At 40.3% G+C, this 18439-nt stretch overlaps 1 protein-coding gene across 1 annotated transcript in view; it reads right to left on the minus strand.

The window, feature by feature from the left end:
• Positions 1 to 18439, minus strand: part of poln (polymerase (DNA directed) nu) — a 49682-nt gene that overhangs the window by 13257 nt on the left and 17986 nt on the right. The window contains exons 15-17 of the mRNA XM_073474633.1: positions 11175 to 11237; positions 8656 to 8728; positions 1247 to 1358 (exon numbers count right to left, since the gene is read on the minus strand). Coding sequence (XP_073330734.1) covers positions 1247 to 1358; positions 8656 to 8728; positions 11175 to 11237 — 248 coding nt within the window. The remainder of the gene's footprint in view (positions 1 to 1246; positions 1359 to 8655; positions 8729 to 11174; positions 11238 to 18439) is intronic.

Consider the following 18439-nt stretch of genomic DNA (forward strand, 5'->3'; position numbering starts at 1 on the left):
GGTGAGCTGAGGGGATATCCATACTGGATTTTCACTGCCCCCTGCTGGACAGGCATTCATCTCGCCTGCTGTTAATCTTAATCAGGTATATGTCACATTTTGGAACTTAAACAAGCTTTTACATTTGTCTTAGGCTTCTTAAAAATTGGGCTTGTTGCTGTTGCATGTTTGTGTTTGCCCCTGACACCTATTTGCAACAAGTTGAAAAAAAAAGTGTTGCAGGTTGTTCTTACAAAGACAGTTTGTGTCTTGTAAAGAAAAATCTCATTTGTATTCAAAGTAAAAAGGAATTCATTTTGTTGCAGAGTTAAAAGCTTTTGACATGTTTTACCCTCTAAAAATATCTATATTTAGAGGGTTTCCAGTCAGATTAGTGACATAACTGGCAGGAGAGCAATGGGTTGAAAGAGTGAAAGCAGTGGGGGAAAAGAAAAATGGAAGAAAAGAAACAGTGAAATTAACATGTAAAAGAGCGATGGAAAAGGAGGGGGGGAGATGGGATTAAGAAGAGAGAAATAATTGTGAGAGGAAGGACGGAGAGGGCAAGAAAAAGACTGAAACCACTTGAGCCAAAAGGCACAGAGGAAAGAAATAGAAGACTGTAAAAGAGAGAGAAACAAAAAAAGGGAGAGTCAGGCAGAGTAATCCCTGCAGAGCTGCAGTGACACCAGTTAATTTGTTTAAAGGTGAAACAGAGATAATGAAAGAGACACAAAGTAAAGCCTCAGTAGAGCTGTTAATGTGGTCCTTGTGACCAGGTAATCTGTTTACCCGGCTGCCCTCTGCCTCACACTTGACTGAGATGGATGACAGGAGCAAAAGGTACAACACTGACACACGCACTCACACAAACAGCATCAAAAAAGACAAGACACGCCTACGTGTAAACACCGACACACACTGGCAGCAAGAGGGAATGAAAAAAAACACACACACTTGCAAAATATACTTCAAAAGCACTACAATGTAATCACAAGGGTGACCAGCCCAGGGGTGTCCTGCCCATGAAAAAGGGAGAGCGGATGAGGCAGTTGGCATGGTAGTCATGGCAACAAGGTTATTAGCGTTTGAAGTGAAGGAGCCAGCAGTCTGATGTGAGGGGGGAGAGAGAGAGAGAGAGAGAGAGAGAGAGAGAGAGAGAGAGAGGGGGGAGGAGAAACCCTGTAGAGCATCAACATTCACCTTGGCAAGGAGATCAGGGGAGAAGCAGTGTGTGTGCGTGTGTGTGTGTGCGTGTGAGACCCACCACTGAGAGGCCAACATGGTAAAGACATCCGCCTGCGGGTGGGTGAAAATGCGGAGCAGCTCAGGGTCAGAGGAGAGGTGAGCCAGCAGACGCAGCTCCACCTGGCAGAAGTCTGGCACGTACACACACACACACACAAACACACACACACACACACACACACACACACACACCTTCTAAATAATACATTATTCCAGACTCACATGTAAAATCATCATCTAATAGCAACACTGACATTTCGGGAAAGATTCTTATTCGCCTTCTTGCTGGGTGTAGTTAGATGAGAAGAGTTATATCACTCTGATGTCTGTCTTAAACATGAGCATGAGCGACATTAGCCTAGCCTAGCCCAGATTGGGAACCAGGTAACCTGGCTCGGTCCAGAGGTGCCAAAATCTGCTCAACAGCACCTCTCGAGGAAGCTACTGTGCCCGGGAAATAGTCGATTATGTGTGGATTAGACAATAAAAGAATAAATCAACAGAGCATGTTTACAGTGCTTATGCTGGGAGGTAGATATTGTCAGTTACTTGAACTTGTATTAGTCCCCCCCCCCCCCCCCCCCCCCCCAAAAAAAAACAGAAAAAGGAAAGATATAAAAAAGAAGCAATAAAAAGTAAAAAAGTTCAGCTGATCTGCATCCAGTTCGTTGCTATCAGTCTTTTAGCTGTCGTGCATTAAGTTGTTTTAATTTGTAAAAGTAAGGCTAGCTGAATTTCCCAGTTTACTGTATTTGTGCTAAGCTAAGCTAAGCTAGCCAGCTGCCTGCGGTAGCTTCATAATTACCACAGTGGTTTCAATCATCTGATATGACTCTTGTTAAGTATAGTTCCCAAAGCTGCCCAAGATATCTGGAATTTCCTATTATATATAATAAAATAATAAATGTAACTTAGGTTTAATTTTTTAAATAGCTTTGAGCATTTAACTTTAGCAAATACATATGTACAATATGTTTTACATTTACAGTATATTTGTGGTGTAGAAGAAATGTCCAAATGAAAAGGAAGGATGACTTAGGTTCAACAAGCTCAAAGAATACATAAAACATTTTGTGCAATTGTGTCGCACTTGCTGTTCCTCAACCTGCCATCTTCACTTAATTTAGTGGCTTCCAGCATTTCCCAGTATAACTTTGATTAACCCACGCAGAGTGGGTGTGAAATACAGCGGTTCCACTCAGTCATACATGAAAGGTGTAGAGAGCAACAGCAAATAGCGACAGTAAGAGCAAAAGAGTGAGAGCTTCAAGTACAGACAGAAAGGTCAGTGTCTGGAGAAATTGGTGTCCTAGCTTCCTACATGTTTCTCTCCGTATTACTGTCGATGGCAGTCTATAAAGAAAATACCCTTTTGTCATTCTGTCACCAGAAAGCATCCTATTGATGTTTTCGACAGTTTTGTGTGATCAAACTCGATCTAAGCTGGATGGAAGAGCAGTCAAAGACCCGCACACAGCAGCTACTAGTACACACAAAGAAACACAAATACACAAAACAACACACAGCCTAACCCCTTCCTGGTTTACCTGGATTTACAGGAAAAATAATTGGAGAGTATATATACACATTTTGGTCTGATAATCTTAGAGCAACATCGTAATCATTTGTGATGTTTTATAAACACGACTAAACTTTCAAAATTAAATCAACATTTTTCTCGACATAAATTCTTTGAATGCATCAATGTGATGTGTGGCCTTTTTACCATAATGATGTTGAAATTACCATGATTTGGATTTAATCTGTTACATCCGTCTCACAGTAAGCTAAAGCTGCTATCACATAAATCCATGTAAAGCTGGGTTATTAAGTAAAAGTCATGGAACTTGAACCATAAAAATGCTGCTATTAAATGTTTGAATGTGAATATTCGCAGTGACCTGATGATGGTGTGAATATAAATGTATCCACTAGCTGCTAAGCCTCGAGGAATAGTTCACTAAAAGGTGACAAACCTCTTTTTGCTCATTTAAAGCAACATTCTGTAACTTTTTTACTTTAAAATAGCAGCTTCAAAATAATTTTGTGTCTTGTAATCGGGTGAATGGTGTCTCTATCTCAGCCACTCTGCCCCCCTATCACTTGTTTCTGCACTATGTAGTTTGGAGCGCCAAATCGCATACAATGCCAATTACTACATAATGTAGCTTTAAATGTGAATGCACAGCTAATTGTTACATGTATAGGATAAAATTGCTATCCATCATGAAAAGATGCAAATTATGGGAAACTATTCATCTGTCTATTTAAGGTCTTCATATTAAGTCAAAGGGATCAAGTTTATTCATTTTTGTCAAACACTTTCGAAGCTAAAATGGATGCATCTTCTGTTAAAGAGTTGAAACTGTAGAGGGCTGGGTACTGAAATTTGATACTTTTATGGCACCGACTGAATTCTGTCACTGCTATCGAGCATCGAAAAATGTCTTGTCATTCGATACCAAATTTACCTAAGGAGTTAATCTCATAAGCGTCAGTGAGCCAGTCAGCATGCTTGTTGTGCCAAGATCTAATAGTGCTTGTGGGTTTTTTTTAGATAAACCCAGCCCTATATGGAGGTCAATCTGGACACAAGACAGATGCAGTTTCAGGACTAGAGATGCTAATTTTAAGCAGTTTCTTTAATCGATAGTTAGATGCCTTAACAATCAATTATCGGTTAATCATAAATAATATATGAAATATGTTGGACATTTTTTCCATTGACACAATCTATGTTCAATGCTAAATCAGAGTAGACTACATTGGGAGTTAAAAGGACAGATAAAGTAAACTTGATTGATAAACGTAACAACATAAAATAATTACAACTGGCTCAACAAAATCCAACCTACATTGAAGCTACTAAATGGCTAAAATACAAATAACATCAATTTGTATAGAATTTCTTTTTGTATTTCTAAATGACAATTTTGTTTTATTTTAATTAAAGACTTTTTCATGTATTTGTGCCCATCTCTGATTGTTGAATGATACATTTTTACTCGGTCAAATTCTGTACGCAGATTAATCGATTAATCATTAACATTCCTATTTAGGACACTAAAATTGCAGGACAGACACATGAACAAATCATCTCTCGAAATTTGCCCAAGGCAAATACGTCAGCAGCAGAGAGATGACCAGAGGCAATAAATTAAACACACTAACAGACACACCTTCACCTCATAAAACAGCCAGACAGAAAGCTGTTAATACCGTTTACAGATACACGCAAGAAGCTGTCAACAGAAATATAGTTGGACACATGGAGAGAGAATGTCCTGTACTGACACGTCTGCAGCTCTCCTGTCAGCTTGGCAGATCTAAACTGAAACATCTCTCAAGATGTAGTTGCTCACATGTTCACACAATCATAGCAGACCGACACTTCTATCCACGCCAACAAAAGCAATTGCTTTCATTCCATTCCATTACTGCCTTTTCACCCAGACACATCTCCTCCTCTGCTCGGCCGCTCCAAAATCAAATTAAACCTGACTGATTGCAGGGAAAAATGACTCAAAATGGACGAGGGGGAAATTTGAGAGAATTTCTGGATGGAGCAACCGGCTGTAATAGGTTTGTGCTAATGTAAAAAGATAAAGAATGATGAAGGAAGGGTAGCACGGGATTGTGAGGGGCAAATACTATGCACTGATGCATTAAAAATACTTAGTGCTTCATTTATAATAATTGAGACACAGATTTTGATACAGATTCCAGGTCAATGTTCAGCGCTACTGATGAGGGGAAGACAATCCCTTGACTATTCAGATTGCAAAGGAAAAAGATAAATATGGAAAGGGCAAGAAAAGAAAAACAAGGTGGAGGGGTGATGGTGAGGTGAGCAATGGAGGTCTGGTTTTGGTTGTGATGAGGTGAGGAAGGGAGTTTCTAAAGATATCCTCGAATTAATGTTTCATGAGTCAGATCACATTTCCTCCAAGCATGGCCGGCAGCTTCAGGAAACATATTGCTGACTAGGATCTGTGTGTGTATATGTGTGTATTTGTGCGTGTGTGTGTGTGAAAGAAAAAGTGTGTAAGAGAGTGTTTTCCCTTCATACATATGCAGATGACAGAAACAGAAAGGAAGCATATTGGTGTGAACTTTAGAAGAAAATGTGTGTGTATGACAGAGAATAATAATATGTGAATGTGTGAGTGACTCAGTATACGTGTGTGAGTGTCCTCCAAGGCCTGATTCTAACAGAGATTGTCTGTGTGATAAAAGAAGACACACAATCAAGAGTCCTTGTATTGATCCATACAGGAATAGCTCGGACCTACAGGAAGCCTCTCTATAAATTAACCCTTCAAACTGAATCATCTAAGTGCCATTTATAACCTTGAGCAGAAACTAAACACCTGAGAATATTATATTCCTGACCAGAACAAATTCATTTGTAGATTGCCTATTAATTAGCTAAATATTCACTGCTGGTTTCCACTCACTTGTGATCTGAGTTTCTTTAACAAATGCTACTTCATTGGCTAGTATATGTGATTGAAGCTTTTCGTCTTCAATCTGCTTGCCTCTGTGTGTCTGCATGTGGGGCCTATTTTGAACTGTGACAGGTTTAAATCATGTTTGGTCCTGTTTGCCAACTTCTTTTTTCACTCTCGAACTCCCAGAAGTTATAGTGACAGGGAGCCAAATAAAACACACTGTTCCCTTAAATAAAATCACAGATTACTCTGGGTTTGAACATCTTTGGAAACATTTGGGATAATGTAAGTACGCATCTCAACAAATTATATAACTTGCAGAAATGTAACATGATGTCTTAAGTTTCTAGACAGCCTGAAAATACAGAACAAGCTTATGTATTAATTGAGACTACAGATATTAAAATCAATAAAGTGACAGTAGCTCCTGTAGTTCTGTGGACAGCATACAAAGATACTGAGGGGATTAAGCCATGTCTCATACATTTTTAATGCCACCACCTGCAGTACCCTGAACAGCCCTCAATGATGCTTTGCACTAGCAGTATGAAGTATGAAGGTTATGGATAAAAGCGTTAGAGCTCAACTAAAACCTGCACATTGAGAATTTGAAATGTCCCCTGTGGGTTGTGGTGTTACTAAAGAGGCTTCCAGGAAGAATGAATCCACCAGCTTACAGACCAGGGTGATCTCAGGATTTAGGTTTAACTGGATTGTGAAGGTTAAAAGTCTACTGAGAGAAATTTATAGCATATATAGCCTGTGCTTCATACCTAAACCCAGGAAGCCCAGTTCAGACCAAAGATTTGCAATGAGAAGAAACCGATTCAGAATGTTCAGAGGCTTAATGCACGTCACCTGCTTCAGCAGCCAAACAGCACCACCTCAGGTCGGTTACAAACTACCAGCTGGTTGCAACAACAGAGTTTTAGAAGGAAAGAGTGGATCACGTCATCAATTTGTTTGAGTAATAGCTGTGTCTGTATGAACAAAAGCCTTATAGTTTTCCTCTGCTTTGCTTGCATTCACCTTCACTCTCGCTCGCTCTCAGCTTTTGTTTCTGCTGTTTCATCATTACTAGAAATGCAAGTGTAGCAAGTAACTCCCTAACACTACGCTCATTCATATTTTAAGGTGCTACAAATTATATGCAGCTGTAAAAAAAATGATTTTTTCCCCTCCATGCTTGAAAAATCGCAGTGAAAGTGCCCTCTTGGATGCCCCTATGGTAGATAAAACATGTTTTTCCCTTCCAGTGGACAAAATATGGTGAAGTGCCCTCTTACGATTTTTGCCCCACCGCATACAGCTGGTGCCCTTTTGTATTTTTTCGCCCCTGCCCCTCAAACATCCTGAGTCTGCCACTGTACCTTCAACTTTAGCTAACAGCGTCATCCTGTTAGTTGGTCCATGTTTTAAATGTAGATATGAATAAACCTTGCTCTTTTAACAACAACACCACTGACACAGCTTATGTCGCTCTTACCGAAGACTGCACACAACAATTATATGTCTTCCCAAATGTATCTTTCCTATTATGGACTTAGGGGTGAAAAACAAAGAAAATTCGAGGACTGAACTAAAACTAACAGGGTTGACGAGGGATTTAGGCCTGCCTTTGTTCTCATTTTGGCTAGCATCTCTTTTTCCTCTCTCAGCTCCAGCCCACACACACCAACAGACATCTCCCAATAGAAAATAAATGAGTGGACGATTGCAAACAAACAAGCACACACATATCAGGCGCATGCAGATTGCTTGAAGACAGGGAGGATGTTCAAAACGTACTACAAAAAATAGTCTGTTTAATCTGTGGTAAAACAGAGTTGACAGCCATGGATTGAGGGTGGGATTGATAAATAAACACAGCACGCACTCGAGACAAAATCTGCATTATGCCCACACACACACGCACACACACACACACACACACACACACTCAATACTTTCACAGACAAGAAAATAACATTCACACACATAATACCTTTTGACATGCCTCCAAGTTGAACTTTTTCTAGGGACACTGGAAAGTGTTAGTTGTTGAAACACACATACACACCCAGCAGTTGTCCCAGTTTGGGAAGGACATTGTAGGACATGAAGGGGGTGACTGAGCAAGGGCTCCCTAGGAGGCGTTGTATGTATGTGTGTTCGTGAATCCCTGCCATGCTGTGTGTGTATATGTGGGATCCTCGCTCTAAGCCCACTGCTGCCCTCATGCTAACCCTGGTTTATCCGTCTGGTTATGTAAGTTCGCGACACACTGTCAGGGCCAGCAGACACCCGACGTTCCCCTCAAAGCTCTCGCAGGCTGACAGTGTTCCAGCTCTCCCCTCAGTCTGCACAGCGTGGACCAGCGTTACGCCCTGGTGTGACCTCATGATGCCAGCTGAGGTGTCAGTGGAAGTAGCTTTTTTAAAGTTAACATTTACAAACTCGGAAAGACAAATCTAGCCCAGGGAAACATTTATGCTGATTTGAGATTGCACATTTGTGAAAAAAACTAGAGATATCTCTGAGACTTAGTAAAATAAGTCCTGTGTCGGACTCACATATGCAATTTTCATATGCGATGCTGCTCACACACATTTCCACAAGACTGAACTATAACAAGAAGAACTAATGTTGCTGTAACTACAGTTCAGGAACATTTTTCTCTCTCTTAGGTTAAGTAAGAGCCTTGGTCAAGAGTGAGTGTAAAGACATGCCTGAGAAGCTAATCGCACTTGAATCGAGAATAAAATGAATGTGCCAAAGCATGTGCAGTCCATGAGTGTGACCTTTTCTTGTTGTTGCCGAAGTTACTGTTTTAAATACCTAAAACATGAAAAGTATGAGTCAAACAAAATAAAAAGATGATAAGACAAATACAGACAATCTGAGCCTTATTACTTTGTATCTTATGGGGTGCCAAGGACAAAACAATGTTGTATAAAAGACCCAAGACATCATGATGTCACAATGCTTATTGTCCTACCTGCAGCGAGAAAGGTCCATCCTTCCTGAGGAATAAACATTGCCCGAGGATGAACGCTCACCACCTCCTCCTCCTCCTTTCCTGTGGGGACCAAACACAGATCCCTGAGGAACACCTCCGCAAATCATCTCTTCACTGCAAAGTGCAGTAAATATTGCTAAAGACTATAGTAACCAGCTTAAAAGTTTAGATTCTGAATATTTTATCTGGTAAAAGAAACAAAAGTGTAATAACCACTAAATGCTGCTAACTGTAGCTACTGTTAGCTATTTAGCTCAGTTAGCCGTGCAGCTTGCATTCTTAAATGTTTCTTATTAGCAACTTTTGTGCCATTTGTTACAATATGCTGGAAACCACACACACCTATCTCTTCACAAATTCTTTTGTAACTGTGTCGTGCTTTCTCATTTTCCAATCCTGTTAATAGAAACGCTGGTTGGTGGCCATGCAAGACATAATTTAAATTAAACTGACCTTCCATAAATAAGCAGAGCATCTCATCAATGGTTGTCTTTCATGGCTCGTTTTGGAACAAATTTATCAACCAGACACACAGCATAATGCAGTAATTTCTAATATTCTGCGTGTTTGACAGAGTGAGCAGCACAGAGAGAGACACAGTGAAACCCAGACAGTAAGCGACTGGGAGCTATAAAGAGAGCAAACACCGACATCTGACTTAATGAGGAGTTAAGTTATGAAGCTGCAACGCCCCATTTAGAGGCAAATCAGAATCCAATCAGGATCAGTTTCTCACTGTACTCTCTGCTGCTGTGAGGAGCTGGACGGAAGTGCTGACCTTATGCTGGAGAAGTGATGGTTAGCCATCACATCCCACGTCAGCATGATGAAAATAGCACTACGGCAGCAGCACGGACACACACAAACACATTCATGCTGACACATACAAACTGCAGCACTGTAATCAGTAGTGATGAAGGCCTCACCTCTCACCTCAAGACACAAAGCGATTACTGATACAGGGATGACAGAGATAGAAGGAGGGATATTGATGGAGGGAAAGAAGGGATGATGAGGAATGTAGCAGCGATGGAGAGAGAAGAGGATCTGATGACAAGGAGCTTCGGGGAAATCTAAGCAAGTGAGAAGCAGAGGTGCTGATGTTAGCACCTATGAATCTATCATAAGAAAGAAAGATAGAAGCACTGAGAGACCAAGGGACAGAAATAGAGACATAAAGCTGCGTGTGGCACCACTGGCTGTGATTGACAGCAGAGTGGATGTGGTCTGGCCATGCCAACAGATGGATAGACTTGTTTTGATGTTTAAGTCATCTGCAAATGGAGAAATTTAGTTTTTTGTCACACTGTCATAAACTGAAGCTCTCCCTAGGATGAGTGAAAATCTAATCAAGAGCAGGCAATAAAATCTACATTCAACAAAGAATGTAGGTAATATAGGGAACATGTCAAAGTAAATTATTATAAGCTTTAATAAATAATATCTTATACACATTAATCTCTTATGATACAATTTTCAAATTCCATTCATATGAAATGTAGAGCAGTGCTGACATCTTTCTCAGATAAAGCCTGGCTGAAGAGTTTGCGAACTACAAAGAAAACAGAGTGTACTCAAGGCCGAGCGTATTATTTTTGGCCACATTCTGTCATGAATCACAAATGTGTTGTAATATAATTACTCTGTTGCTCTCAAGCAACTTGTCCCACAAAATGACGAGTCAGGCTGTTTCCCCAAAGTGTCGGTGTGGCACTTTTTTATCAAATGATGGCTGTGTGCAACTGGGGCAAGACAAGGTAATTAAAACTTTCTCCAAAGGAGAGGCGATGACAAGAAGTCAAGTGGAGAGAACACAGAGGGAGTGATGGCGAAATAATCAAATCTAAGGCTGACATTGATGTTTGTGTCCATATGGATAATGTTCTCCCTGAACTGTGCCAGGGAAAACATTCAAGTGAAACACTGGACTGGAACTTGTTCAATCCAGTGTTCCATACATGAGCAGTATACGCACATCTGTTTCAAATAGCTTTGCAACAGGATACACACTGTAGAACAGCCCTTGGATGTCCCATTTGTTTTTATTAATTTGCCGTTCCAATATACATAATTGTATAGCCAGAGTGAAAGAATGTCCAGTTCTACTTTAAAACAAAACATCACGTCTCACGTCTTCACATCTTTTTCAGTACGTCTATTATATTTGATGTTATAACTGTAAACTGCTTGCTGTGCAGTCTTAAATATTGCTATCTTAAAAATCAAACGGATGCAACACAACAAACACACTAACAAATAAACACAAACATGGTGGAGACGCTTTTGACACTTTTTATTGACCGTCCCTTTGCTGCTGCAGGCTTTTATTATCCTCATAAACCCTCTTTACAAGCTCCCTGCTCATCAGTTTTTGTATGCCCTGAGAGATGTCTCCCTCGCCAACACACACACACACACACACACACACGCACACACAAACCTCGACATTTATCACTGTCTCATTCTCTCTGTGTGTGTGCTTGTTAATGAGTGTGCACCTTACCTTGGATGTACTGCTTCTTGGTGATCTGAAGTGGCAGTCTCGGCAGAGCCTGGAAGTTCTAGATCGGGAGAAAACACATTTTGTAAGACACCTGGAGGGAACAAACACTGTATAGTATATAGTTATAAATGGTTGTACTGTAACAGTGTCTCATTACACGATGGAAGTGGGTCTTTCCATTTTTAAAGTAGTAGTGTTTTGTGCGGATAAATTATTCCCTACTGTGTGGAAACCTAAATAAACTAATGTAGCTCTATATAAGCGAGAAAGGTCAGCTGCATACATCTACAGCAACTCCCAGCATGCTCCTGGGAGGCTGTAATGAAGGGATAGAAGAAGAGATGGAGGTGACATTCACTTGTGTGTGTGTTTGTGCAACTTAATGAGGAAATTGTCAGTTGAAAAAGTTTTCATGACAACACAAATGTCTATACTGTATCTGCATTTCTTGTATTGTGTTCAAAGTTTACTTAAGAACATTTAATTTAAATGTCAGTTCTATAATGTAGTTTAGAATAAGGTTGCATGGATTGTACTGGATTGAACTTCAACAAATTAAGTTAACAAAATTAAGTTACCATTTGTTTAAAGTTGATTTTCTGCTAAAGTAACAGCCCTACTGTTTCCATGTATAATACATGTACTAATATACTTAAATCTAGTCATGACTGCTGCTGTTGTAACCCAGTGCAAATACAGTATATAAAAATGTTAAGGTTTTTAATATTGACCATATCAAATATTTAATGATTTATTCAAACTAAAAATTGAAAGAATTTTCATGTTAAGTAGTAATAGATTACATACAATCCAGATTACCTTATTAAATTACAAAAAATGGGTTGCTAGAATCAGACCAGATTACATTTGAAAAATGTGTAGATAGATTATATTGTGACATTGTCAAGGATTACTTAAAGCAACCTTATGTAGAAATGGGCATTTTGTGAGATTTGGCACCCCCCACAGTTTCTGAGTGCAACACCAATGTTGTAGATCCAAATCCCAGGTCTGTAACTATTTGACAGACGTAATGTAGGTGCCGACTACAAACAAAACTCATTACATCATAACAATGTTATGTGTTGAAAACTTGTATCTTGAAGTTACATAGTGCAGAAGTAAGCAATAGGGGGGGCAGAGTGGCTGAGACAGAAACACCATTCACCTTATTACAAGACACTGTACCATCAAAATTTTGTGGCTGCATCCATTTTTGTAGTATAAGGTGCAAAAACTGCCATGTCATTTGTATTCAGTAACTGACTAGTTATCTAATCAAACCTAAAATGACCCTGGACATATTTATGATCTAAAGAGTGTATTGCCACTTGGTTAACGCTGCTTTTCCACTTTGATTTGCTTCTTGAAACAAAAGCAATCAACGCCATCTAAAAGCAATAAATGTGTGAGTTTTAAATGAGATGTAGAGGTTACATTCCCTCACAATCCCACTTTAAAACACAGCAACACTACAGTCATGAGACTCCAGCCAAATTTTAGATCTTTCAAGTTTTCAGACTCACATCTTAAAATAGGAACAGCCTGATGCTCACTGGGTGCATCGACCCACTGAGTAATCTAAGATGCTGCTGATATAGATACACACACATATACAAACTTACACATATGCAGTTTCTTTCCTGCCTGACAGAGGCAAACAGGAAAAGCGATAAGGCACACGCGCCGTTTGATGGAGGGAAGAAAAAAAAAGAGCTGGTTCAGACTCAGCAGGTCCATTTTAATCCCTGTTAATCCCACTGTATCCAACCTTTGAAACACACATGCACACTCAAACACGGTGGATGAGTGTGTGTGTGTGTGTTTGTGTGTATAAGGTGGATGTCAATGGATAATCAAGGACATGCAGGACACATTAATCAATGTGTTCATGGAAACACACACAGGATGGAGAAGAGGGCAGGCAAAAGAAAGGGCAAAGAAACACACAAACAAAGACGGTGTTTCCCATCATGGTCAGAATCCAAGGTGCAAGTGGTTGGTTTAACCCTACAGTGTGTGTGCGTGGTCGTGTGTGATCCAGAGAGAGAAAACAACTCTCTGCTTTCACCACTCATTCATTATTCACTAGAGGGAGGGAGGTAGAGAGAGAGAGAGAGAGAGAGAGAGAGAGAGAGAGAGAGAAGGATGAAAAGACAGGACTGCAGTGGCAGGGTGTGGACAGTGGAAAGAATACATCAGGGACCAGGGACTAAGCACAAACACACACAGGTTCAGTTACTGTACATGGCATACGTGACCTGTAGTGTGTATTCGGGGCAGAGTGAATGAGAAAAGGCGCACGTAATAACAAATATACTGTATGTGTGTCTGCCGTGTGTCACCCTATTATCTGACAGGTGATTTGGCGTGTCGGATGCGAATGCTCGGCTCTCCCATCGCGCACAGTGTTGCAGTGACGACAGACTAAATCAGTATAAACACACACACACAGTCACACACATCATATACTGGATACAGAGCACAGAGAATCACCACCAGATACTCATTTTTTCCAAGGTCCATTCAGACCTTTTCCTATAGCTAATACACACACAGTCCTTGCATACACACACAATGAAATACAGACTGACACACATAAAAAGATTTGGCAGACTAATTCAAATGTAAGGACATAATTCAGGTCTTTTCTCCCAACATTGAGATGACATATCAACACACAAAGCTTTATGGAAAAAAAACCCAAAAAAACAGATAACACATTTCAGAGCCACCCATTCAGTCAATCATAACCGCCTTTGTTGATTATTGTTGTGCAAAAGTGAGCGGAGTCCTGTGTTTTGATGTACAATCAAAACCTCCAGATGCTTTTAAAGAGAAAGTAAGATGTGACAGGAGAGAAGGGAAGAAGGGAAGAGAGAAAGGCACAAACACAATCAAAGAGATGGAAAGGCGGGGTAAAGAGAGAGGGACGCAGATCAGGAGATGAAAGAGAAAAAAAGATGAGCGGAGAGAGAGAATCAAAGAATTAAAGAGCAGACGGAGACGACTGTGCATGCGTCACTGCAGGCAGAGAGAGAGAGAGAGAGAGAGAGAGAGAGGATGAATGAGAGATTGTAAAATATAAAACAGTGTGGGTCAGCCTGGTCTGCTCACTGCTGACCGTACAGTTTAAAGTGCACACACATGACCACACAAGTCCATATTATATATAGACACAATCGTTCTGCACAGCACTGGTCAGAGTAAATTTAAACCTGTTCAAATATATCATGGGAGCATGGGTAATTATCAATAAAGAACACGTTAGTACATACAAAATATACTCAGTAAAGTAAAGTACCTGAAAATTGAGCTTAAGAATAGTACTTGAGTAAACTGAAATTTTGACACAAAGATTTCGATTTTTACTGCAAGTGAATATCAGTCTGCTTGATTTTTAATGATAGGTATCGGCCCTGAAAAAGCCTATCGGTTGCGCCTAGTGCGTACTGTGTGACTGGTTGAGCAATAGAAAGAGAGGGAGCAGGCAGGTGTTGACGATCAGAGAAGAGGGAAAGTTAAACAGAGAAGTTTTCGAGTGGCAGTAAATGCACAGTACAGGTCACATTTTGCCCGTGAATAAACTCTGCAGCTCCTCAATACCCAAAAGAACTTGTTTGAGTGACCTCTAACACTACCCCTGCTAATATCCGTCCTATTGCTTATCCATGCTAATATCGATGCTATGATCTTGCTATAACAACAGTCTGGTTGTGATGGCAATGGGTTACACGTGACTATTAATCACACATTTTTTTCCTGTTCGGTACAAAACTTTGACCGTTAGACTGGAAGAAATGGAGCGTTCCGACAGAGGGTGAATAGAGGCCCTGCAGCAGTTGACAGTATTAGAAAAATAATGTGGGTTTTTTTACATTAAAGCATATAAACATTTCCTAGTAGACACCCAAAATAAAAGTAAGAACCTGAAAATGAGCATAATATGGGAACTTTATATGCTCCATAATTTATTTATGACTACATCAATTCCAGTGATAGCATCACCTATTGGACAAAAAATTCACTGCATCCCCTCCTGCACTCATCATATTTAAGAAAAGACATGTGAATACAGCACACATGTCCTGTATGTTCACGATAACACACAGCATGCATATACAGGAGCAAGCGATGCCTGCATGTTGTTTCTCTAGCACATAAATAAATATTAAAATACAAACGCACACACACGCACCTGCACTGTGAGTGGTCTAACTCATTATCACCCTTACTGTGTCATGAGGAATGGAGAAATGGTTCATTAGTTGACACTGTGTGAGTCAGAATGAGAGAGAGCCTGTTGAGAGTCCAAGCAAGTACACACACATACAGTGTACACACATTCACATTCACATTCACATACACAAACATACACTAATTTCCCTTCGATTTTATTTGCTCAGTCCTCAAAATGGTTCTTACAAATACAAAAAAACAGGAGCACAAACACTCAAGCAGGTATGCACAGGTATCACAAACAGACAAGCTAGCAAGCAGTCGCATGACGTGTATGGCATGTTAAAATGACACACGCACACAAGCAGACAAGCACAAGAGCAGGACAGGCTCAATTAAACAGCGGCTGATGCTGTTGTTCCTCCTTCTAATCACATCGACGTGTGTGAAATATAAAGCGGACACAAATGCTTGTGTATTGCATGCACAGAAACACACACAACATAAATATTCCTAGCCTGTCTGACACAAACACACGTAGACACATGAAAATATGAGCCATCAACTGCTGAACACACCAACACACATGCTTGTGTTTTCTTCTCCTTGGCTCATCGACTCTGAATGGGCCACTTAATCATGCAGATGTGCTTGTTTTCCTATTTCTACCACTGGCACCGTGCACAGCATCGTTCCTTATTTTTCATAACAAGCCGGTGTTTGTATTCTTTAATGCCCTCCTCATGTCCTAACAAGGCCTCACAATGGCCTGATAATGGACCTGCAATTAGCTCCTGTTGGTCCTCCAGTGGGTCTGCACAGACCTCATAATGACACTTGTTGCCAGAGCACCTGTTGGCATGGTTGACCCACCTATTTCATCTCATCCATCTATTTCATTAGCTTTGGTTGAAATATTCATGATGGCTCAGTTAAGGCTACTCTGTTTGCAGGTGAGATGCAGATAAACAAACAATCAGCTAATTTATTTATTGTGAAAGGGCAGAGAGTGGCTCCTGCTGGTCCAGCACTGTTTAATTACTGTATATTTAATATGCATTTGCACAGTATGTCTGTCATGCTGATTTTGGCAATGCTTACAAATTCTGTCGATTACATTCCCCTCCAGCGTTGATGGAAGTTTGTTTAGGAGGATTTTCAGATCCATATTTTCACACCAGAGTGAATATTTTAACACACTGCATCAAAATCACCTTTGTTACCGTTTGCCAGCAGGGAGACCTTAGCAAGTACTATCTTTGTACTATCTCTCTATTCCAATATTAATTTATTTTATTAACACTGGAGTGACCTATTTTTGTCATACAATCATGCATCTGGCACTAATTGCGCACAGATTGTGAACGCAAAATTGAATCAAAGGTGCGCTGCAAATTTGCCCCGCACTTTCATGAATGTAAACTGGCCCACAGAGAGGTTGAGTCTCAGAGGAGCCCTGCCTTGTTAAACAGATGGGGATGACTGAATCACTGGTGGCGCTGGTGTGGGGTAATTCAATCACACACCATGCTGATTTAATGACTCATCACGAAACAGACGCGCACATGCATACAAACACACATGCACATCTGCATGCACACTTGGACTCATCTGTTGCTACATTTTTTTTCCATTCACACTGAGACCACAAACAAACACACTGGCCAAAATCCATCTGCTCAGCATGAAGAGAGAGAGAGAGAGAGAGAGAGAGAGGGAGAGAGAGAGAGAGATGGCACATGGCTGCAAAATTCAGTCGGCCTATCCATTAGTTTTAGTAGGATGACTGAATAGAAGGCACTTAGTTAACCCAGCATGGGAAACTCCAGACACCTCATGATTTTATCAGATTCTGATTCAGAGGGCTCCGATGTGATAAGAAAATTATTATTTTTTCCTTATTTCTATATATGATTTATTTGTTGTCACTAGGTCACTATGTATTTGAAAACATGGCGTATTTGTAATGAAAAAAACAGATGAATTTACTTCCATTATCGTTGCTCATGCTCAGCCATAGCCTAGCTCTGAAAGTAAACACGTTGCATTGTTTACATCCATTACATTGGACCATCCAATTGCTTAAGCCGCAAGGAAGGAACGGCCAGGTCTTATAAAATTGTGACAGGTGACAATGAGACATAATCTTTAAGAGAAGTTGCAATGCATCTGAGAATTAACAGGATGGAAGAAGCTCCCCGTTATCAGCTGCCGTCCCTGTGAATTCTGGGATTGCTTTCGGTAGCTGAACAAAGCCAGTTTATCTAACACTGGCCCTGGATGATTGGTTGATACACTGGGGCAGATACGGGACCCCAGCAGCAAACATTCAAACCAAATGGAAAAACATTAAATATAAAAAGTATATGAGTGATTAGGGGCTGCAGTCGATTAATTTCCATGAATATTATATTGTTGCACTTAACTATCAGTTCAAATAAGTACATTTGTGCAATTATAGTTTTTACAAAACAATCATGATATTAAAATAAGTATTAAATAGCTCTATATATTCCAACAGTAATCGCTGTTACAGAGTATTTGGTCAGTAACCCATGTCTCTTCTCCCTCTGCTCATAGAGTAAAAGACAAAATGAATTTTCGGGCATCCCTGCCCACTTTATTAAATCAGGACAGACAACTCCATAAAGAGGCAGTTATGTCTGCTCGTGAAAGCGCAGAGCGCAGGATCCTCCTGTTTGCTGCTGTGTCGAGTGATTACCGCTGCTGTTCAGATAGTGATGCAGAGAGGAGGGAGGGGATTGCTAACTGCAAAATGGACAGGAAGTTAGCTAAAACGCTTACAGCAGCCTTAATTTGAAACAAAAAGTTCTCTATCACTTTCACTAACAAACACTATCCCTTCTTTCTCTACCTGCCTTTTCTATATCACACGTCGGTAATTAAAAAGATATTACTGTATGTGTATGCAATTTGTATAATGTGTGTGCCTGTCTGCGTGTATGCACCAGAGAGTGTTCACAACACTGCCAGCAAGTCAGCAGAGAACATGACACACACTTCAGTGAAGTGCTTAGATCAGCCTTGGGAGGACTTTCTGTAAGTGCAGAACATTTAATG

The sequence above is a fragment of the Pagrus major genome, chromosome 10, assembly GCF_040436345.1.
Source record: "Pagrus major chromosome 10, Pma_NU_1.0".
NCBI classification, from domain to species: domain Eukaryota; kingdom Metazoa; phylum Chordata; class Actinopteri; order Spariformes; family Sparidae; genus Pagrus; species Pagrus major.